Genomic DNA, 20,992 nt, shown 5'->3' on the forward strand with positions numbered 1-20,992 from the left:
TGCCTGGATAAGAAACAACACTTTAATAACCCATCAGGCAAAACAAAACACTTAAAGGTATAACAGAAACCGTTTCAGCTCATCTGGTAGCAGAAGTTCACTCATTCTCTGTTGCTGTTTGCATCTCAAGGACTTCCGTATGCAAAGGCGGCACAACTGCATCAAGGAGAAGGGCCCTGGAGGGGGGAAGAGGCCAAAGAAACAAGCAAGGTATTATTGACTTCATAACACTTTCCCACAAAACACCGTCTGCAGCTGCATCACAAGGTCAGCTTTTCCCGAAGCAGCTGCACTGAAACAAAACAGCTTTGAGTTCTCTACTCTCACAGTGCACTTGAAAGCTTCAAGAAATTCTTGTGTTTGACTTTTTCCAAATTGAGATATATTGTTCAAGGTCAAAAGCAAATTACTGCATAAGAGAAATATGGGCTGAAACAAAGACAAACAAAGCAACTGACTGTATTACAAAGGCTACTGCTAAATGGGCAATGAAATAATATAAAAATAGATTTGATTGTCTGTAATCTTTGGGTCTATAATCTTTAAAAAAAAATTGCAGCAACCAATTATTGCCATACGGCTTTAAGATGAAAGTGAAATAGCAATCTTCTGGAATAACATTGATTTTAGTTAAGTGGGCCATTCTACTTTCTCCAGCCCCAAATGGTGATAGTAGTGGGATTTCATCCTTGACCATTATCTGTGGGAAAGAGTTAAATACTGCCTTTACCTCAATGAATTTGCAATCCTTTTCTCCCCTTGCTGAAACTGCAGGGCAGGGTGGAGGGAGAGAGAAAAATAGATACAAAGGAGAAGGTCAGAGTGATAGCGCTGATTTCTAGACAGGAGAGATTGTCTATAGAACAGGAAGTTGCTAGTGCAAGTTCTACACAGCTCAAAACCATCTAGGAAGGCTGTTGAATAACTGAACAACAGATCTCCTGGGGAAAATACACAGGAAGTTAATTGGGTTAAAAGAGTAAGATTTTCTGAACTTTTTTGGGGGGGAACAACCTCAAAGCTGAACAGGGGGGGAATGGGAGGATTATCTTTTGATCATGATATCATGCAGAGCAGATGCTCAGTGTGGAAGCAGCTTTTGTCAGCAAAAACCCCTAAATTTATCCCCTCAGCTACATTAGTGGTTGCAGAGGTCTCCCCTCTGATATAAAGTCAAAAATTGAATTTGAAGGGGGGGGAGTCATCTCTCTCAGCCCTGACACCCCTCATAGAGTAGCATGCACAAACCGTGTCACAATGGATTTCAAGCAGGGAGCAGAATGCAGATCTCTAGGTCGCTCAAGTAAATGAACAGCAGGCAGAAAAGGGGAAACTTTCCTCTGCGGCCATGATCCAGGGCTAACAGGGGAAATTGCCTTTCCAGCATCAAAGACTACATAGAGTGTAATATCTGAATATGGGCACAGTATACAGATTTCCCAATGATTTTTTTAAAAAACCCACCATCAAAATACTTATTTATGTACAGCCCAGTGCCAGATTTACGTATAAGCTAAACAAGCTATAGCTTAGGGCCCCACTCTCTTGGGGGCCCCAAGAAAATTTAAAGGGAAAAAACCTGAATATACATTTCCAAAATATATGCCAATGTGTTTGCATTATTAAGTTTGTTATGAATAAAAAATCATTTTAAGTTAGAGCTTAACAATTATTTCACTATTAATATACCTCTTCTTAATTCTATTTCACTCTTAATATACGTCTTCTTAATTGTATTTCGGTTCAACAATGACTTTGATAAAATACATATTTTGACATGTGCAAATGGCTTTAGATACCTATTAGGTCTACAAATTACCATATAGCACATATTCAACACAAAAAACAGCGACAATTCATTGTTGACAAAGGACAGCTGGACATATAAAGGGCCCCATTATCTTCAGTAGCTTAGGGCTTCATCAAACCTAAATCCAGTCCTGGTACAGCCCATTTCAAATGTTCAAAATGCTTAGCATATATTATATCACTAATTCTAGATGGAATGTCATATCATCCAATAACCGTTTCTTATTGTGCCAGTCTGTGATAACCCAGAGGAAAGCCAACTCTATCCAAGATCATACGTGGAAAACAACGATGCTTGTTTGAATGAATGATGTGTGTTGCAACAGAAATGTTAGAGCTGCCACACTGAAGTCAAACATCTCATTATGATTTAACGGAGCTGAGCACAGTCATTCATATCCACTATTTAGCTCTCATTAGCAGCTATGTTATTTATCTGCCAACTGCAAGATGAATGTCGTGTTTTCTTACAAAACATGGTAATTAAATATGGCAACAGAGCTTTTAAAAGCCTTTAGTCAGTGAGATTCATACTTGAGGCCTTCAAAACATTTCACAATAGTATAATAACTATACATAGATAGCAAGAGTTAGGCTATGTACATATTTCATCTTTTATTTATCCCTTGAAATGATTCCACACAGATGCAACTATGTTGGCAGGAATAATCTACTGTAGTACATCAGGCCTATACAGCAAACCTTCTAAGGCTTCATATATGACATCTACACTAGCGTTATAAAAAAACACCAACCCACCATAATTTATATCAGGCATAGGCAAACTCGGCCCTCCAGATGTTTTGGGACTACAACTCCCATCATCCCTAGCTAACAGGACCAGTGGTCAGGGATTATGGGAGTTGTAGTCCCAAAACATCTGGAGGGCCGAGTTTGCCTGTGCCTGATTTATATCATACAATGCATATCCCTTAGTGTGTGTATATAACATTTTGATCGAAGTGAATATGTGTGTCTAAGTGTGTAGACGTAGATATAAATATATGCATAAAGAGTCAGACTGAGCTTACAGTCTCCTATCCTGGAAAACATAACAAGCAGGACCAATGTGAATTAGTTTTATGCTCATCAGGAAATATGCAAAAGGAAATATAAATTTTGTGTGATAAGGAGGGTCCCCAAATTTGCTTACAGATCTGAAACAATACAGTCCCACTGGTCTGTTTTTCTTTTATACTATCTACTGTATTCTTTCAATGCAACAAATAGTATCTAATAATAATAATAATGAACCACATATGCACAAGAAAATCGAGTCTATTTTGATGGGTATAAATTTGCTGAAAAGAAGTGTATAGCAGAAGGGAACCTGCTATCAAAGCATTCACATGTTATTGTCACACCAGATGATGCATATTGGCAGTACATCCTACAAGACTTTTTTTCCTTCTTGGAGCACTTTCCCACCCAACTTATTTCTGTTTCATACCAAGAAATATGGGTGTGGATACTTGTCTATGAACAAAAATCGCAAAGAGTAACTAGGATAAAAACCAAGGTTTTGGAGTTACAAGAACACACAGTTCTACTTTCTTCTGAGACCTGGATCCTACAAAGATGCCCTTGAATGTGTAGCAATCGGCATGTGTACTCCCTATCATAACTTCAGGGTCACATTGTGGCATCAGTTGTTGTAACCAAGTCGAGTTATGTGCATGGTTTTTTTTTATTATTTAGCTCAGATTAACAAGTATAATTAACAATGTGGTGGGAGAAGAGAGAGAGAGAGTGTGTGTGTCCTTTTCAAAGCTTGATTCAGCACCCTTAAATACTTTGAATTTGAATGAAACCAAGATTAATAGGCACCTTCTCTCTGCAGCAATGTCTGCACTAGCGTGTTGTTTGGAGGAACCAGGTCTGCTGGCTTTTTGCCCTCGGCATTCACAGCCCCGATGTCTGCTCCAAACTCAATAAGTAAATGCACTAAATTAGCATTGGAGGTCTGAGCAGCCACGTGGAGAGGGGAATTCAGTCCTTTCCCAGTATTTGCACTCGCTCCTGGGGGGAGAAAAGGAAAGGAAAAAGTTAAAACTAGCAAAAGCTGCAGTTCCCCATATTCTTTATTACCTCTGGTCAGTTTAAGGATCATTTAAGGCTTACACAATCTCCTCCTATATATGCACATTAGTTGCTGGGGGTTTTTTTAGTTTAAATTTCAACTGGCTTCAAGCCTGTTCACGGACTTTGGCTTGCAGCCACAGCAACGTGGAAACTGAACACGCATGAAAGGATTCGGGGATGTTCACGAAGAATGATTGATGCCTTTGCACAGTACAGGTCCCAGTGTTCTTGACAATTAACCTAACAAGCAAATATTTCAACCCACGTAGGTTGTCTCAGGCAGGTGTTTGAGTTGGCAGGAGAACACAGAGCAAACTGCAGAAAGCTGCAAGGCAAGTTCACTTCTGTCTGCGCAAAATTTGTTACAGTTTAGCCAAACTGAGGTACTCACTCTGGTTTCATTAGGTGTGAATCTCTCAGTTCGGCAACTCAAACGTCCGGCGCGGCTTCCGCTTGAGTTCAAGAAGCTCTTGCAACCAATCAGAAGCCGTGCCTCGGTTGCCGAATATTTCAGAAGTCAAACGGTCTTCCAGAATGGATTACGTTTGACAACCAAGGTTTGACTGTATCTGTTATTCTACTGTGAGACAGGAACCTGTGCACTCCCCACCACCACAAGGGGACAGACAGACACACACACAGAGAGAGAGAGAGAGAGAGAGAGAGAGAGAGATGCTGGACTAGAACTTCCATTATTCCTGATCACTGGCCATGCTGGTTGGGGCTGATAGGATTTGGAGTTCAGCAGGCTTCTCACCCCTGCTATAAGGGTATGGTATGTTCCTAGTGGCCTTAAGTAAATCTGCAATTTTAGTGCAATCAGTGCAAGGAGAAGACTACCCTCTGTACTCCTGATCTGAGGAGAGACTGTGGCTCAGTAGGCTTCTCATGGAAAAGGTCCCAGATTCGGTCCCCAGCATCTCCTCATCGGGTTGGGAGGCATCTGACTGAAACCCCGACCACTGCCCATCTATACTGAGACAAACAGAGCTAGATAGACAAAAGATCTGGTTCATATAAGGGAGCTTCCTGTATTGCTATGATGGGGTGGACAGGTTCAAGAAGGGGCGTTGGTGGTTTTGTGTTTACATCGACCACGGCCCCCTCTGAGTAAGGAGAACCTTGTTGTGGTGGATCTAACTTGTTAAAATATGAGCTTATTTATTTCAGTGGCTGCTGTCCAAAGAGATACCCTGGGATCTGTTAACACCTTACAAATTCTGCAGGCAAAATTCTTGCATCACTGTTATTTCCCTTTTGGGGGTGGGGAATCATGGAACTTTGAAGTGTCAGGCATAGCCCTATTGGCTTTAGCCCAAACGTAGCAGAGTTTTCCTGCACAGCGAAGAAGCTAGTTGCGGCGGTAATGACTAGTCAGCTAGACTCAGAATAACTATTTACAGGATTTATTAAAAGGAAAAATAAAACCAGCAGAGTTTCTGCATACAAATAAAAGCAAAATAAATCCTCTCTTTCTCTCTCTCTCAAAACCATACACAGCACTTCTAACTCCTAACACACCTCAAACCAAACTGAGCTAACAATCCCTTGATAACAGAGTTGAGTGCTGGTCGTTAACCAATCAGAGTGAGTAGTTTCTAGGTCAAGCAGACCTGGGCTTTCTGCCAAGAGTAAATTGACACCAGCTTGAGTTAATTGTGTTAGCCAGAATCTGCAAGTTTCCCACGAGAACCAATTAACAGAAACTGAACAGGGAATTCCCTTGCTGTTTTGGGGATTCCCTCCCTCTGCTTAGGTTTTCTAAAAACTATTATATACCTGTATACCTGAAGGAGCGACTCCACCTTCATCATCCAACCCAGATACTGAGAAGTCCAGGCAGAGGACCTTCTTGATAGTGGAATTCACCCTGCGGAACGCCCTCCCATCAGATGTCAAGCAGATAAACTAATAAACAACTATTTAACTTTTAGAAGACACCTGAAGGCAGCCCTGTTCAGGGAAGTTTTTAGTGGTTGATGTTTTATTGTGTTTTTAGTATTTTGTTGGGAGCTGCCCAGTCAGATGGGCAGCATATTATTATTATTATTATTATTATTATTATTATTATTATTATTATTACAGATCTCCTCAGGCTGGCTCATAACCTTTCTTTTGTGCGTGGATGATGTCATTTTGGCTTCATAAGGATCCATCTTTGAAGAGAGAGTTTGCTCTTGGCTTACAAATCAAGGGTAGCCAACATGGTGCTCTCCAGATGTTTTAAACTACAATTCCCTTCAGCCCCAGCCAGTGTGGCCAAAGGTCATGGATAACTGGAGCTGTAGTCCACCATGTTGCCTACCCCTGATGCAGGATATAACATTTTAAAAATTACCTGACTCAAGTAATTTTTTGACACAGTCCTCTTGCTGGCTCTCACAAGCGACGTATAGTGGAGTACCAAGATGCTTTATGTTGTGATCAATATTGACTCCGTGGGATACAAGGGCTTCCACACATTTGGTATGACCTTAAAGGATTACAGGCAGTTTATAAGTCGTATCAAAACCAACCTGATGACTAAAACATTGTAGCCATGATAGAAATCAGCAAGGCTTTGCTGTCTTTTCAACAATTTTCCAGTTTCATCCACTCTCTTTGTCTCTAACAATAAGGTTTCTTTTTCTGCCAAATTTTAATGAACCTATTTGGTGGGATTGACGGTTGCTGCTTCTCCACAATGAAATTCAAACAAACATTGTTTCCCGCATTATCTTATTTCCTAACTACCCCAAGAAAACAGGGCTAGCCCTCTTAGAAAGCCAGTGTGATAGAAGTTGTGCTCAGTGATAACACTAAACCATGGTTTATCATTATGGTAATAAGGCTACTCTCTTCCAGGACTTGCACCTCCCCTCCCTCATTTGGTGCATCTGTGAGGTAGTGATTGGAATCACTTTCTGTTTCAGATTAACTGCAGTTAGGCGTGTCATTCAAACCCAGCACTGTGGTTGATGCTGGTTAGTGAAAACAAACCGGCTGCATAAACCATGGTTTGATTAAACATACATACACATCACAGGTGGTTTTGAGTTTATATGCAACCCATGCATTTAGATGAAACAATGGATAAAGAAGAAAAAAAAGAAAAAAAAAACCAAAATAAAATGAAACAATGGATGCAAAGATTGTGTTGGCATAAAGGCACATCTGCTGACATTTACCTCGCTTAGCAGCTTCGTGGATAGGTGATGCCAGATCGCACACGGCATGGGGGCTGGCTCCATGCTGCAGTAACAGGTTCAAGCAGTCTACACTGCCACTGACACAAGCATTGAACAAAGGGGTGTTCCAGTCAATGGCAGCCATGTTCACCTGAAAGGAAAAGAGCCAGCAATGTAGATGTTGCTTAAAGCAGTGGAACAAGCATTGGGAAAACAGCCATGCAAATGAATATTTACTAACCACCCCACCATAAGTCATTTTGCTGGCATTAAGCGTGACATTTTCATCAGCCAGAAATAAGCATATGCCACCTAGCTTTCAATTTGAGACCTTCTTGCTGTTTTCAGTGCTAAGACACAGTCCTAAGAACGTTTGGAGCATTATCAGAATGTGGTTTGCTCACACCCTGTTCCCATCCAGCCAAGATCAGGGGCAATGACTTTCAGAGAGATTCCAGCCCCTGGCCTTGTTTTCTATAAACAAATTACTGCAATCAGTCAGCAGCAACCTTGCACATAGCATATGCAATTCTAGAATATTTATTCTACTCTTAATAGATTGTCCTGGCGGTGATTGGGAAGGATTTTTCCCCAACCACAGATTGGTCAGCGACAATGAGAAAGTAGTGCCGAGTGTTTGTGTGCGTCATCATTGGCATGGCTCACTTTCTTGAGCTATCAGGGCATCTTATTTCTGCATGCACCCAAATCGCAGACATCTTCAAGTTACTCACATTGGCCCCGTGTTTTAACAAGACACTGGCACAGGCAGAATGTCCCCCTAAGCAAGCTTCGTGGAGAGGAGACACACAATCTGCTGTCACAAGATTCACACTACTTCCCTGGTTTAAAATAAAAAGAAAGGATAATTAGAGGCTGATCCCTGCATGAATCTGAAATGTTTTATGTTGCCAGCAGTGCAAGTCTATTCACTAATACTCAGAAGCAAGTCCCATTCATTTAAATTAAACGAGGTAAGTGTTGTGTACAGCATCACAGTCCTAAGCACTGGAGCACCCTTGGTCTCAGAGACGGTAGCGATTGTTGTTTCAGTTGCGTAAGTCCCACTGACGTGAGGAATGATTGGTTCACTCAAGGGTTATTCTTGATATGCAAGCTTACTTCAACAATGATGCATCTGCAGAATGCAGGTGTCTGGCTTCGCTATCTGTCTATTCCCAGTTTCCTTAGAAATTGTAGGGACCTTTTTGCTAATCCACCATTATTAAAAGACTGAAAATGAAAACATAGGAATGTAGGACACTGCCTCAGACCATTGGTCCATTTAGTTCAGAATTCCAGACACTGACTGGTAGCTAGTGATGGACAAATCTGTCAGCTTGTTCTCTCATTTTATCCATTTTTCAAATCTTAAATTCAGTGCTCAACATTTCTGCAGCAATGTGGGATTTTTTAATTCTCACAAAAAACCATCAGCATTTTCATGCAAATTTATCCTAATAAACACATTTTTACATGAAGTGTCGGCTAATATACATTTCTGTAAGCAATTTCCTCCTAACAGGATACCTTTTATAAATATAGAATTGAACACTTTCATCTAATACATTCATATTCACATTCTTTGGTTGGAGAACTACATTGCAAAGTTCAGAGACTCTGCACAGCTGTTGTTAATATACTACTGCATTAGTCAGCAGTGCCATTCCCCACACCCAGGTTCCTTTTGCAATGCCTATTTACAAGTAAATTCCACTCAGGAAGGTTCATCCCGATGCTAATGACAAGCCTCCTGTTTGCAGTTTCAGCTTGTTGATCTGGGCTCTGATCTAAATAGCCTTTGTAAATTTCCGCAATGTCCGTTTCTTTTCCAGAGTGGTGGGGGTGATACCCTCTCACTGTTTTCTCTCTTCTTTTTCAAACGGTAAAATGGCATTAAGTTTCAACATTTAAAAATGAGAAAAAGGAAGTGAGAAGAAATCAGTAAGTAAGGCTACCATCCTAACTTGACAGCAAATCCCATGGCACTCAATAGGACGGATTTCTGACATGGTTACAATTGCACTGTAAAACTCTGCCCCACACCCTGCTACAATTCTGGAAAGCGAAACAAACACCAGGGGAATTAGATAGGGTCTATTGCAGGCTTATTAACTACTCGCCCCTAGGCCTGGATCAAAAGCAATAAAAAGTTCATCAATAAAATGGACTATACTTGCAAAGACAGAGTGTTCAGTTTAAAGGCACTGGAGCCCCGAAATACCGTAATAGCATTTCACCTGCTTACCCTGGACAAGCTGATGCTGCAACTGCATCTTATTGCAAAATAATCACTATAAATTGAGGGTAGAAAAACTTGGGGGGCTTACCCACAAAATACTAGACTGCAACAGTTAATAACAACATGGGTGCCTATTAAAAAAGTGAGTGGACACAGAAAGAAGTGCTCATATGGAAGCATCCCTGTTCACAGAATTGGAAGTCAAAGGCCATTTAGCCCACCTCCCTGCCAATGCAGCAAACAATTGTCACAGCATCCCTGGTAGATGGCCTTCAGGCCTCCACTTAAAAAAACTCTGAACAAAGGAGGATCCACCGCCTTCCAAGGCAGTCTGTTCAAGTACCAGCTAGTGGGGCAGAGTGTCACTCACCTGGCTTCCCAAAACAGGTTGCGACCGATAATCAAGGGTGTGTTGAGGTGGCAGAGAGGTCAGCATGGTTGCAGGAGGAGACGTGTTGGACTGGCTCTGCTGCTGCATCTGCACCATGCCAGCGTCACCACGGCCTCACCTGCTCTGTTATCGGCAGTGACCTCCACATGGGAAGTCGAGTGAGCAATGCTGCTCCGCCTCACCAGCTGCTACTGGTCTGGTCCATTCAACGATATCCTTCCTTTTGCCTTCAATACAACTTTCTTAATGGGATTCATGCATAGTGTTCCTCTTAAGCTATGCTACATGTTTATATATGATTCTTTTTTTCAGCCCACTTAGTCAACATTAACATGTAGCTTCCAGAAACATGTGCTTTGTTTTTGTTTTGGTTTTGGTTTTGAATAGCTCACAAGACTACCATTTGTCTGAAAACATTACATTTTAGTTCTCCTTCAGGTCAACACATATGTCAAACCTTTGGTACCTTACTGCATAAAATGGAGCGTGCCTTCAACAAGAGGCTTAATGAGCAAGGCAAACTCAGTGTTTATCTCCCTAATGGCGCACTACCTGATGGATGAGTTTCTTCAGAGCAAGCAGCCGCCCATGAATGGAAGCATCGTGCAAAGGAGACCAGTCAGAAACAAAATCTGCATCAAGAGGGGAAACAAGGTTTAAGAATAAGAATGTGATTAACTCTTGGTTTGGGCAAAGTAGTTCAGTAAATCCGGCACTGTCTAAAAGGATTCTTAAAGGTTAAGCGATATCCATGTGTTTGAATGTGATTACCGTACTTCATCCCTGCTTCAGTAAGCAAAAGCAATTGTGTTTTATTACCCGACCTGTCAACCTGATCTCAAGGCAATGAACTTCGAGGGAAGACCAAACTGTTGCATGCTAGAGAACAGATAAAAAGTCAGTATCATAGCACATCCATTGGCATGTCTTTTCTTTTCCTCTTCAATGACGATGCTTGGCTAGTATCCATATATATACTACCTTGATATACTCTCCTTGTTTGCATTACCTAGTAGGCAGAACAACAGATTATGCCAGGTATGCCTGCCTATACTGTTTTTACTCCCCTTCCTCTGTTATTTCTCCTGGGTCAGATTTTAGCTGGTAAACTCCACAGAATAAGGACAGCATGCACTTTGATTGTTTAATAACAACAGCAGCAGCAACTGCTACATTCTGGAATGATTTAGAGACTGCTATACCATTCAGAATGTCATCATGAGAGAAGGTCCAGCTGCTGGCAATGTATGGTTTTCTGCTCAATTTGATAATAAAGATGCTGCAGTACCTATCTGTGAGAGGAGACTCCTTCTTCCATGTTTTGTCACAGATCATTAACCAAACTGCTAAACAAACATAAATCCTCAATAATGGCTCACTGGAAACACAGCTCAGCAAAACAGTGAAACCTGAAAAGGTATCAAAATACCCTCTCAATAACTTGTTCCTTAACTATTTTTTACTCCTTTCCATTTTTTTATCTCATCCATGCCCTCATATTTTTCTTTCAGTTCTGCTCATTCTCATTGACAAGAACTCTTCCAGGCCAATCACATTTATGCTTATATCATTGCAACAACCTCTGAGGTTAGACTGAGGCAAAGTGTCCTGGTTCACATAAAATATTAAGCCATGGCTTGTTTACCCTAACTGTGGTTTGTTTGAATGTCCAAACCCAACCCAGTAAAATAATAACAGTTTGTTTTCCGCCCAAAAAAACCCATAACTGTTTGTTGACTTATGAACTCTGCCTTGTTTTTACTATGGTTTGGTGTCACATCTGGACCCAACAGCCTTGCTGAACCATGGTGAGTCTGCTCTCCTCACCCCTGACACTTGTAAAGCTAAAACGGCACAAGGAAAGAGTAGTTGGAAAACAAGCCAAATTTTGGAGAAAAGAAGGCATGGCTTGATTGTTCACTTGCTTGTGACATGACTCATGGTTTGTTGAACAAAGTATGGCTTAGAATTATGTGTGAACACAGCCAGTGACTGGTTCAAAGTAATCAGTGATGTTCATGGGGAATCTGAACCAAAATCAACATTCCAAGAGTAAAGTTGCAATTCTCTACACACTTACCTGGGAGTAAACTCTATTGGACATGCATAGGGTTGCACTGTAGCACTCTACACATTTGAACCACACCAATTCATTGTGATGTATCTTAATCTGTGACACATTAGTGAGGGGAGTTTAGATAAATTGATCTACTGCTCCATACCTAAATCTTAATTTCCAGCTTTTAGCCACAGACATGAAAAACATCAAATGAATATGTTATTTTTAAAATTATGAATGGTTTAACATTAGAATAATGGACCCGGGTGGCGCTGTGGGTTAAACCACAGAGCCTAGGACTTGCCGATCAGAAGGTCGCGGTTCGAATCCCCACGACAGGGTGAGCTCCCGTTGCTCGGTCCCAGCTCCTGCCAACCTAGCAGTTCAAAAGCACCCCAAAAAGTGCAAGTAGATAAATAGGTACCGCTCCGGGGGGGAGGTAAACGGCGTTTCCGTGCGCTGCTCTGGTTCACCAGAAGCGGCTTAGTCATGCTGGCCACATGAGCTGGAAGCTGTACGCCGGCTTCCTCGGCCAATAAAGCGAGATGAGCGCCGCAACCCCAGAGTCGGCCACGACTGGACCTAATGGTCAGGGGTCCCTTTACCTTTAACATTAGAATATAATACCTACAGGATGATCCACTGACGTAGTCCTTAGGGTATATATCTAGCCACCTGGGTGGTATTACCTGGTGCCAGTTACCAGAGGACTATGTTATTACATGCTATGGGTGTCGGACTTGATGGCGGTCTATTTTCATGCATTGCAATAGGTCCAGGCCACCATCCTCTGCCCTATCCTCAAAGAGAAGTAGGTTGCCTCTAATGAGGATATAGCTCACCTGTTGCATTACCTATACAAGGTAGATGATAAATCAACAGTATTGCACAACTGATCAGAATCAGGAGAGCATAAAGACTGTGCTTGGAGTCCAACTGTTCAAAGGATTCAATAATGTTTGCCTACGTAATAATGACAACCATGAGACCACAGTGGAAACACTAGCTCAGACAAAATCATTGAAACAAAACTTTTATTTTCTAAATGGGAGCTGAACTTGCTTAATTTGGGAGACACTTCTCCCTATTTTGCTGCTGTCACTTGCAAATCATAATTGAATAAGTTGATTAAATTTTGTAAGCCCTGGGCACCTCTTCTTAAGTAGCTACATCAGCAGTTTGTTTTTAACATCCTGGAAAAGAATATGTTATCCTGAACTCAGCATCAATGTCTCTTATCCATGTAAAAATCACCACCTCCCCCATCAGATCAACAGGGAAACTAAGAGGAAAATGCAAACAGAATTACTTGTCTGCTGTGAATGATTTTCCAAGGTTACAGCCAGCTATGATCCAATCTGTATCTGCAGAACATCATGTAATAGAACCCTCGTGAGACTGTACCCAAGGAAGACCGTAGCTAAGTGGTAGATCACATCATGCCTTGCAAGGTCCCAAATTCAATGTCAGCTAAATGGGCAAGTGCCAAGTGATGGGACAGGCCTCTTCCAGGCGCTCAGAAAACATCCTGCTAGTTAGAGTAGACTGTGACCCTCCAGATATTGTTGGACTCCAGCTCCCATCAGCCCCAGCCAGCACAGTCAATGGCCAGGGATGATGGAAGCTGTAGTTCAGCAACATCTGGAAGGCTACAGGTTCCTCACCCCTGGAATACTGAGTTCTATGGACCAATGGTCCCACTCAGTATGAGGAGGCGTCACATTTTCCATTTCAGAATGCAGGGTGGGATTAAATGTTTCCCTATGCCATAAACTTCCTGCATAAAGAAAGCTTCTATATCAGAGAGAAAGCCTGGCCATAACTTTCTCTTTCATATGCTAGTTTTTCATGGACAAGGATGGCTTGTTTTTAGAGTGGGGAGCATTCAGGCTTGTAATTCTCCACCTGCAGGAGAAGGCTGCAATGTATGATTTTCTGAATTTGTTGATCAAATATGTGAAATGAATATACTGGGTGGAGTTGAATGTTGCATGAATGTTCCATCAATGCACTGCTGCCTGCCAGACAGAATGATCTTGTCCTCGCCACCCCCACATGCTGCTCTGACCCTCCCACGCCAGTTTATGATTCCCTCTAGGATTTCTGGTGCAACTGTGGAAAACATGATTGCCGCTGCAATTTGTACATCAATCCTCCATAAACATAACAGGCAGTGTGGTACAGCAGCCAAACTGTTTGCGTTAAGATGTGAGATAGCCAGGTTCCAATCCTCATTCAGGGAAGCTCCCCCATTACGTTTGCTCCAGGAAAACACCCTGGTTACACTGGACTGCCCTGCAAGAAATGCATGTACTGCAGATGCCACAAAGCATTGTGTATGTGCATCCAGGAATTCTCATTTCCCATACACGTGCATGTGATTGTTTAAAGAGACATGTACATGCCTAGCCGCAATTTGCATATTTGCTGCGTGAAATGCTGATGTTAACACCAGTGTTTCCTGCACTGATTGTAATGCACAGCGCTGCCCTCGGCCATGAAATTCCTTAGTTGGCATTTGGCAAAGTACCCAGTCTTCTCATCCTGTTCTACCTCACATGGCTATTCTGAGATTTAAAAAAATAAAACTGAGCTTGTAGACAGGGTACAAATGTAATAAATAAATTTATATCTAAATTAAGTTTCAGAGAACAGGCTTAAAATAATGACAGATGAATTAAAAGGGGGGAAATGTATATTGCTATGGCACTTGGAAATTAAATAAGCAATGTGGATCTCGTTCCTCCACTAAACTGAATATTGAGGGTAACAGAAGTAGGCCCCTATCTACACTATATATTTGAAGCGGGATCATACTGCTTGACACAGCCACGGCTTCCCTCAAAGAATCCTGCAAAGTTTAATTTGTTAAGTGTGCTGAGAGTTGTTAGGAGACCCCAAATCCCATCATAGATCCACAATTCTCAGATTAGCTCAACAGTCAATTCCTGGTCCCGGAAAACTCTGGGAATTGTAGTTCTGCTAGGAAAATGGGGGTGGTCTCATAACAACTCTCTTAACAAACTATAGTTCCCAGGATTCTTCGGGGGAAGCCACTACAGTGGTACCTTGGTTGTCGAACGTAATGCCTTCCGGGAGTCCGTTCAACTACCAGAACAGTTTGAAAACCACGGCGTGGCTTCCGATTGGCTGCAGGAGCTTCCTGCACTCAATCTGAAGCCGTGGACGCCGTGTCGGACATTCAGCTTCCAAAAAACGTTCACAAACAGGAACACTCACTTCTGGGTTTGCGGCGTTCGGGACCCGATTTGTTTGGGAGCCAAGCCGTTTGACAACCAAGGTACCACTGTACTTGCTTTAAATCTATAGTGCAGGTGGGCCCTACTCTATGTCCACATAGTGTCACTTCTGTTTACCAGGATGGGTTTGGGGCACAGGTGGAAGGGCTGGTGAAGCCAGGGTTGCAGAGTCACTCTGGTAGAGCAAATCCCACAACACCTCCCGTATACACCTATAGAGTCTCACTTCTATCTACCCTAGCGTCACGTTGTCCCAGTAAGTAGCAGCAGCAACAACACTTCTCTTGGGAAGGCACTGCCCCACCACGTCAGCTACTCCTGACAGTTACAATATTACAATATATATATCTTCATAAAAGTAGATCTGGTAAAACAGGAATGTTTGTAAAGCGAATGTCTATATGTATCTTCAACCCGCATACTTCTAATCTTAAATACGCACTCATTCATTGTGGCAGCATGTTCAGCTCACATGCTGTATCATTAAATCAGTTTCTAAATCAACAACAAGAGCAAATATCGATTCATCTAACTGTGAAAGAACTATTCTTTATCACAAATGCCAAATGTTCTATATTTTTTAAAAAAACGCTGGTGAAAGCGGTTTGCCAGTTATCTTAACTTATTGTATGCTTGCTCACATCTAGTGGCAATGATTCAAAACAAGTCATAAGTTTGACTGATAACACCTTAACTTTTCCATTCATCTAGGCTTTTTAACTACCTCCCATATGCTTTTAAAATTACATAGATCACTCTGTTATTTTAAGCACTGTGGTGCTTTTCACATTTACATTTGCTTTTTGCTGCATTTTATTGTTTTTTATTTGCATTGCTAAACTATTCTGAAAGGTGGTATAGAAATGTTCTAAAGACATAATTCTATACATTAACTCTCATTGAGCAGCTATGATCCTTCCACCTCCACTTTGAAACAATCTCTTCCCTTCCCTTTTGTAAAAACAGCATTATTACTTACCTCCCATCAGTAGATTAGGTAGGTATGTTGGATGAGGCTGGCTTTCTGATCTCTGGGATATGCCAGCGTTCGCATTTGCCCCTTCCACATCCATTGCGACACTGGACAGTCTGGCTACTGTGATTTCACTTCACAGCTGAGAAGAGTTCAAATTCCATCTCGCCTGTTAAAAAAATATCCCAAGTTCTATGAGTCATTTATTAAGCAGTGTGTGTGCAAGTGAAGAACATTTTGCAGAAGACCAAGGCTTCAGTGCTAGCATCAAGTTTACAGGAACCCAAATACCTGGGCACTCCAGCTTAACAGAACACCTCTTCATTGACTGGGTTAAAAAGTACATGAAGATTTCGGGCACAGAGAACAAAGTGAGGGATGTGGCTGATGTCATATCCTTTCCAGGACCATGTCCAATCAGCGAGTTTGCCTTCTGTTTTTATAAGAAAGGAACTTCTCAGTTGCCAAAAAAACAAGACAGAAAGAGCCAGTTTTACTAGCTCAGCAAACTGTGCCTTCAGGGGATTTATAACAGAGAAAGAGAGAAAGAGAAGGGGGGGGTTAGTGCTGTCTGCAATGCCTTTATCACAAGGCACAAATTAATTTGTTTTTAGACATACCATCACAAACATTCAAAAAAAGCATGACTACACGCTGAAATGGCAAGCTGAATCCTTTCTGCACAGAAGTTTTTGCACCACATACCACAAGAATATTAAAACCACATGTTTGGAGAGCTGTTTTCAACTGCTCCTTTATACTCCCTATGGCATGAAAAAGCACAGTGTTAGGCAGAGCTTCTTTATTTCATTTTAATATCTTGACCACAGATGAACTCATGACGACACATGGTGAAGGGTAAACAAAGCAAAACCCCATTCAGACCAACACTGTTCTATTCACCCCCACCCCCACCCACCCCCGTCTATCCGTTTCTGTTTAGGGACTTAATATTACACTTGGTAGTTTGCTTTTTTTTTTTACCTGAATAGAAATTTATTAACTTAGTGGCCCTTCAAGGAAAAATGGCTGGCAACTCCCCAACTATAATTGACGCGATCTGGAAATGGCGGATTCCCTCCGAGCTCCGGAGGGAATCGGCTCCACTGAGGATGGGTCTTTGCCGCGCCGGCGACGCGGGGACCCTTAAAAACCGCAGGCGCGGAAGCCTGCGGACTGAAGACTCGGCGGGTGCCTTAAGCGCCCCCCCTGATTCGCAAAGAGCCTTTTTAAAGGCTGCGGAGGGGATACGGGGGTGGCGTGGCACTGAGAGTCGATCGCTACCTCGGTGGAGCGAAGCCGCGAGCCATGACCGGAGAGCGCTGACTTCCTTCCTTGAAAATTTGGACTGAAAGAATCACCCGTGAGTAAGACGGATTGGGACTTTATAAAAATTTTACCTTCAATTGGAGACGACCGGGGGGGTGTGCTAAAAGGAAGTCCGCACCCCCCCCCCTTGCAGACCATCTAAGCAACGACACAAGAGATAAGCTGGAGAGCCTACCCTTGGCGGGGTGAGTTAAAAAGGACACTAACTTTCAAGATTTTACTAAAGGAAATTTTGTGCAGGAGAGTGGAGTTTTGGAAACCTTCCTTTTGTTTTAAACAACCCCCCCTCCCGGGCTCGGGAACGTCCTGCCTCTGTGCCTGCGTTAGAGCTGCGGAGTTTGACAGCTGTCAAAGCTGCCAAACGGGCGGTTTAAAGTGAGAAATTGCCATTTAAGATTCCTATGGACTAAGACGAGTTATAATTGAGCTGAAACTGTTGGAAACAAAGTAATAATAATCAGTTAAAGGATTGTTGGTGAAAAGGCAAATAAGTAACAAGATTCCCCCTAGGGGGAACTCTGTGAAACTACAATGGATACAATGGCTGTGGAAGGAAAGTTACTAGTGGAAATCGAAAGGATGTTTCAATTGGTGGGAATCTTACAGGAGCAGAGCTTGGCCATGAACAAACAACTTGAGACTATGACCTTGGGAACAGGCAACTCTGCTCTTTGTATTGAGGACCTTAATGAGAAAGAATCCACAGCTGATTGGGAAACAATATCTACAGAGCTGGAAGAGACTAAACAACAAGAAAAAGAAGAAGTAATCCTGGGAAGCAACAACCAAAAGTTGACATCTGTGGAATACAAGCAAGGAGACGCTGGGAACATATACACCACAAGTCTGCGAGAGATACAGAAGAAGAAGGAGGAGGTCCCAAGACAAAATGGAGTACAGGAATTTAAAATAAAGAAATATGATTGGGGCCTCCGTTTGAACTTAGACTTGGAAGAGATAGACTTTGTGGAAATACTTCAGCAGCTACCTTTGAATCTTCTTGTCGGAAGAGGACATACTTTGATGGTGAAAGAACTTTTCCCAGATCTGACGACTGCTATAAAGGACTACCAACAGGACAGGCGGAGAGGAACGGAAATAGATTTGAAAGCCTCGGACGTGAGGAACCCAGGCTGAGAACTTCGAATTTGGATTTCTATTGGGAAGGGACAAAAACCGGGGATGGGAGGGAGGGAAGAAGAGACTCTTAAAAAAACTCTCAAGACTTTTAGGTTTGGTTAAGATGACTCTTAATTAAGATAAAATGAAAATCGATGGAAGAGAACTTAAGTCCAACTTATGAAAATTAATCTTTATTATAAAAAAGGAGATAAGATGAATAAGATTGTTAAGAGGAGAAATATCAACTTGCTGACATAATCTTGAAACTGGGATGCATGAGGGGGGATGGGGGGAAGTCAGGGAACAAGGTTATGAAATGGGGATTTGCTGATTTTATACATGTTTTTGTTTTTTTTGTTTTTTTTTCTTTGTGTATGTTTTGTCTTTATAAAAGCAGAAAACCAAATAAAAATTTTATAAAAAAAAAAAAAAAAAAAAAGAAAACAGAGAGGAGCAACAACCACTCATGAGCCTCTCTAAGACTCACTGAGCAAGGGGGAAAGGAGGAGACTGGCATATTATAAGACAGCGGTGACTGCAATGTATGAGGATCCTGCGTTCTTCTTTTGGCAGTTTGTTATTATTACTACTATTATTAAAGTACAGATAAAACCACTTACCCTATGTGGGCAGTGGCGATTCAGATTGGGGTTGGTGGAGAGCTGGGGTGGGTGGGGTGAGGATCACCTGTGGGGCCGGCTGATGTCAGTAATAGCCACGGCTGGACAAGTGGGGGGGGGGGTATTACCCCCGCCAAACTTCTAATTTCAAATGGGCCAATCAGTACCCTAGTAGGGCGGGCAGTGAAATAAGTTGTGGTTTGTTTCCTTGTTTGTGGAATGGTTCCTAGTGTGTTGAAGAAACCATGATAAAAACAAACAAACAGGGCTTTGTGTTGTGGATAAATAATGAGACAATTAAAAGGTAGAATTCAAGGAAAAAAATTAGTTAGCCAAACACACTGTAGCATCATCAGTTAATTTAAACGTAAGGTAAAAAGGTAAAGGACCCCTGGATGGTTAAGTCCAGTCAAAGGCGACTATGGTGTGTGGCGCTCATCTCGCTTTCAGGCCAAGGGAGTCGGCGTTTGTCCACAAACAGCTTTCTGGGTCATGTGGCCAGCATGACCAAACCGCTACTGGCTCAATGGGACACCGTGACGGAAGCCAGAGCACACAGAAACGCCGTTTACCTTCGCGCCACAGTGGTACCTATTTATCTACTTGCACTGGTGTGTTTTCAAACTGCTAGGTTGGCAGGAGCTGGGGCAGAGCAACAGAAGCTCACTACGGTATCTCGTGGGGATTCGAACCACCTACTTTCCGATCAGCAAGCCCTAGAGGCTCTGTGGTTTAGACCACATGCCACCCACGTCCCTTAATTTAATTAAATTGTAAAGTACATTAAATGATGTATACAAATAAAAGTATTTATCCCCAACCCGCAACTCTGAAATATTTAAGAATATATTTCCCGTTCAAGCTTCCACACACCTGGAAGGGCTTCAGAAATCATGACTCAGTGCTCTTCTCATTTAGGAACTAAGCACAGCCTATCACAACATCTCTTTTAGGAAAATGTGAACGGACTGAGTAGCATAGGTAGCTCATGCCATTATTCCATTTGTTGGAATAGCTCTTAGCCTCCAGAGTGAAACATCAGCCTTAATCCTACACATTGATGTGTCTGACAGTCTGGTCTTTGACCGCATTTCACATAACTGACAGTAAACTTAAAGTGGGAGATGGGGCTATACATCAGGACTGAATGATGAGAATTGGCAGAGCAATGTAGGAACAGTTGCATTATGTCTGCTTTCATTATGCTCAAGGTAAAGCTATCCAATCTTTTCAACAGTGCCTGTTTTTCGCTATAAAAAGCAGCAAATCAAAGGCAGCTGCGATTTTCCACAATTCAGGTTTTGCTTCTGAATGTCATACCTTCTGATTCTGATGTGCAGGTGTAAAGTGCCAGCGCTTATGTATGCAAAATGGACCACTCATACACAAGATGAAACTATCAACCGCCTTAAGTTTGTAGAAATAGAAAATATCTGGGGAGGGAACCCTGAAAAGGAGGGGAGTCAAAAGACAGCCTAATGAGCCTGCTCAGTTGTCATGGAATGCAAACCAGCTGTCAGAATGGTGGCAAAATGGATGAGGAGGGTAATGGAGTATCCTGGGTACAGGCATGGCTGACTGACTGGAATAATGAACAGGAACATGCCACACTACAGTGGTACCTTGGATTACATACGCTTCAGGTTACATAAGCTTCAGTTTACACACTCCGCTAACCCAGAAATAGTGCTTCAGGTTAAGAACTTTATTTCAGGATGAGAACAGAAATCGGGCTCCGGCAGCGCAGCAGCAGCGGGAGGCCCCATTAGCTAAAGTGGTGCTTCAGGTTAAGAACAGTTTCAGGTTAAGTACGCACCTCTGGAACGAATTAAGTACTTAACCCGAGGTACCACTGTACACTATTCTGTTGCAGGTCCCAATTGTACTCCTAAAATACCAGTCTTTAGCTTCACGATGTGTATGTATATATAATACATA

The 20,992-nt window shown here is 42.1% G+C and overlaps 1 protein-coding gene across 12 annotated transcripts in view; it reads right to left on the reverse strand.

The window, feature by feature from the left end:
- ASB9 (ankyrin repeat and SOCS box containing 9) overlaps positions 1 to 20,992 on the reverse strand; it is a 23,152-nt gene continuing 2,160 nt past the window's right edge. For 5 of the 12 annotated variants that reach the window (XM_083502104.1, XM_083502102.1, XM_083502100.1 and 2 more), the window contains exons 2-8: positions 15,990 to 16,152; positions 10,244 to 10,323; positions 7,793 to 7,900; positions 7,059 to 7,209; positions 6,230 to 6,364; positions 3,637 to 3,828; positions 1 to 176 (exon numbers count right to left, since the gene is read on the reverse strand). In XM_083502104.1, coding sequence (XP_083358230.1) covers positions 52 to 176; positions 3,637 to 3,828; positions 6,230 to 6,364; positions 7,059 to 7,209; positions 7,793 to 7,900; positions 10,244 to 10,323; positions 15,990 to 16,083 — 885 coding nt within the window. In that variant the 5' untranslated portion in view covers positions 16,084 to 16,152 and the 3' untranslated portion in view covers positions 1 to 51. Of the gene's footprint in view, positions 177 to 730; positions 769 to 3,636; positions 3,829 to 4,731; positions 4,862 to 6,229; positions 6,365 to 7,058; positions 7,210 to 7,792; positions 7,901 to 10,243; positions 10,324 to 15,989; positions 16,153 to 16,274; positions 16,483 to 19,054; positions 19,191 to 20,992 lie in introns of those variants that run through there. The other 7 variants (XM_083502098.1, XM_083502106.1, XR_014525806.1 and 4 more) reach the window with 6 other exon arrangements.

This window comes from Podarcis liolepis, assembly GCF_965112155.1.
Source record: "Podarcis liolepis genome assembly, chromosome: 4".
Taxonomy (NCBI): Eukaryota; Metazoa; Chordata; class Lepidosauria; order Squamata; family Lacertidae; genus Podarcis; species Podarcis liolepis.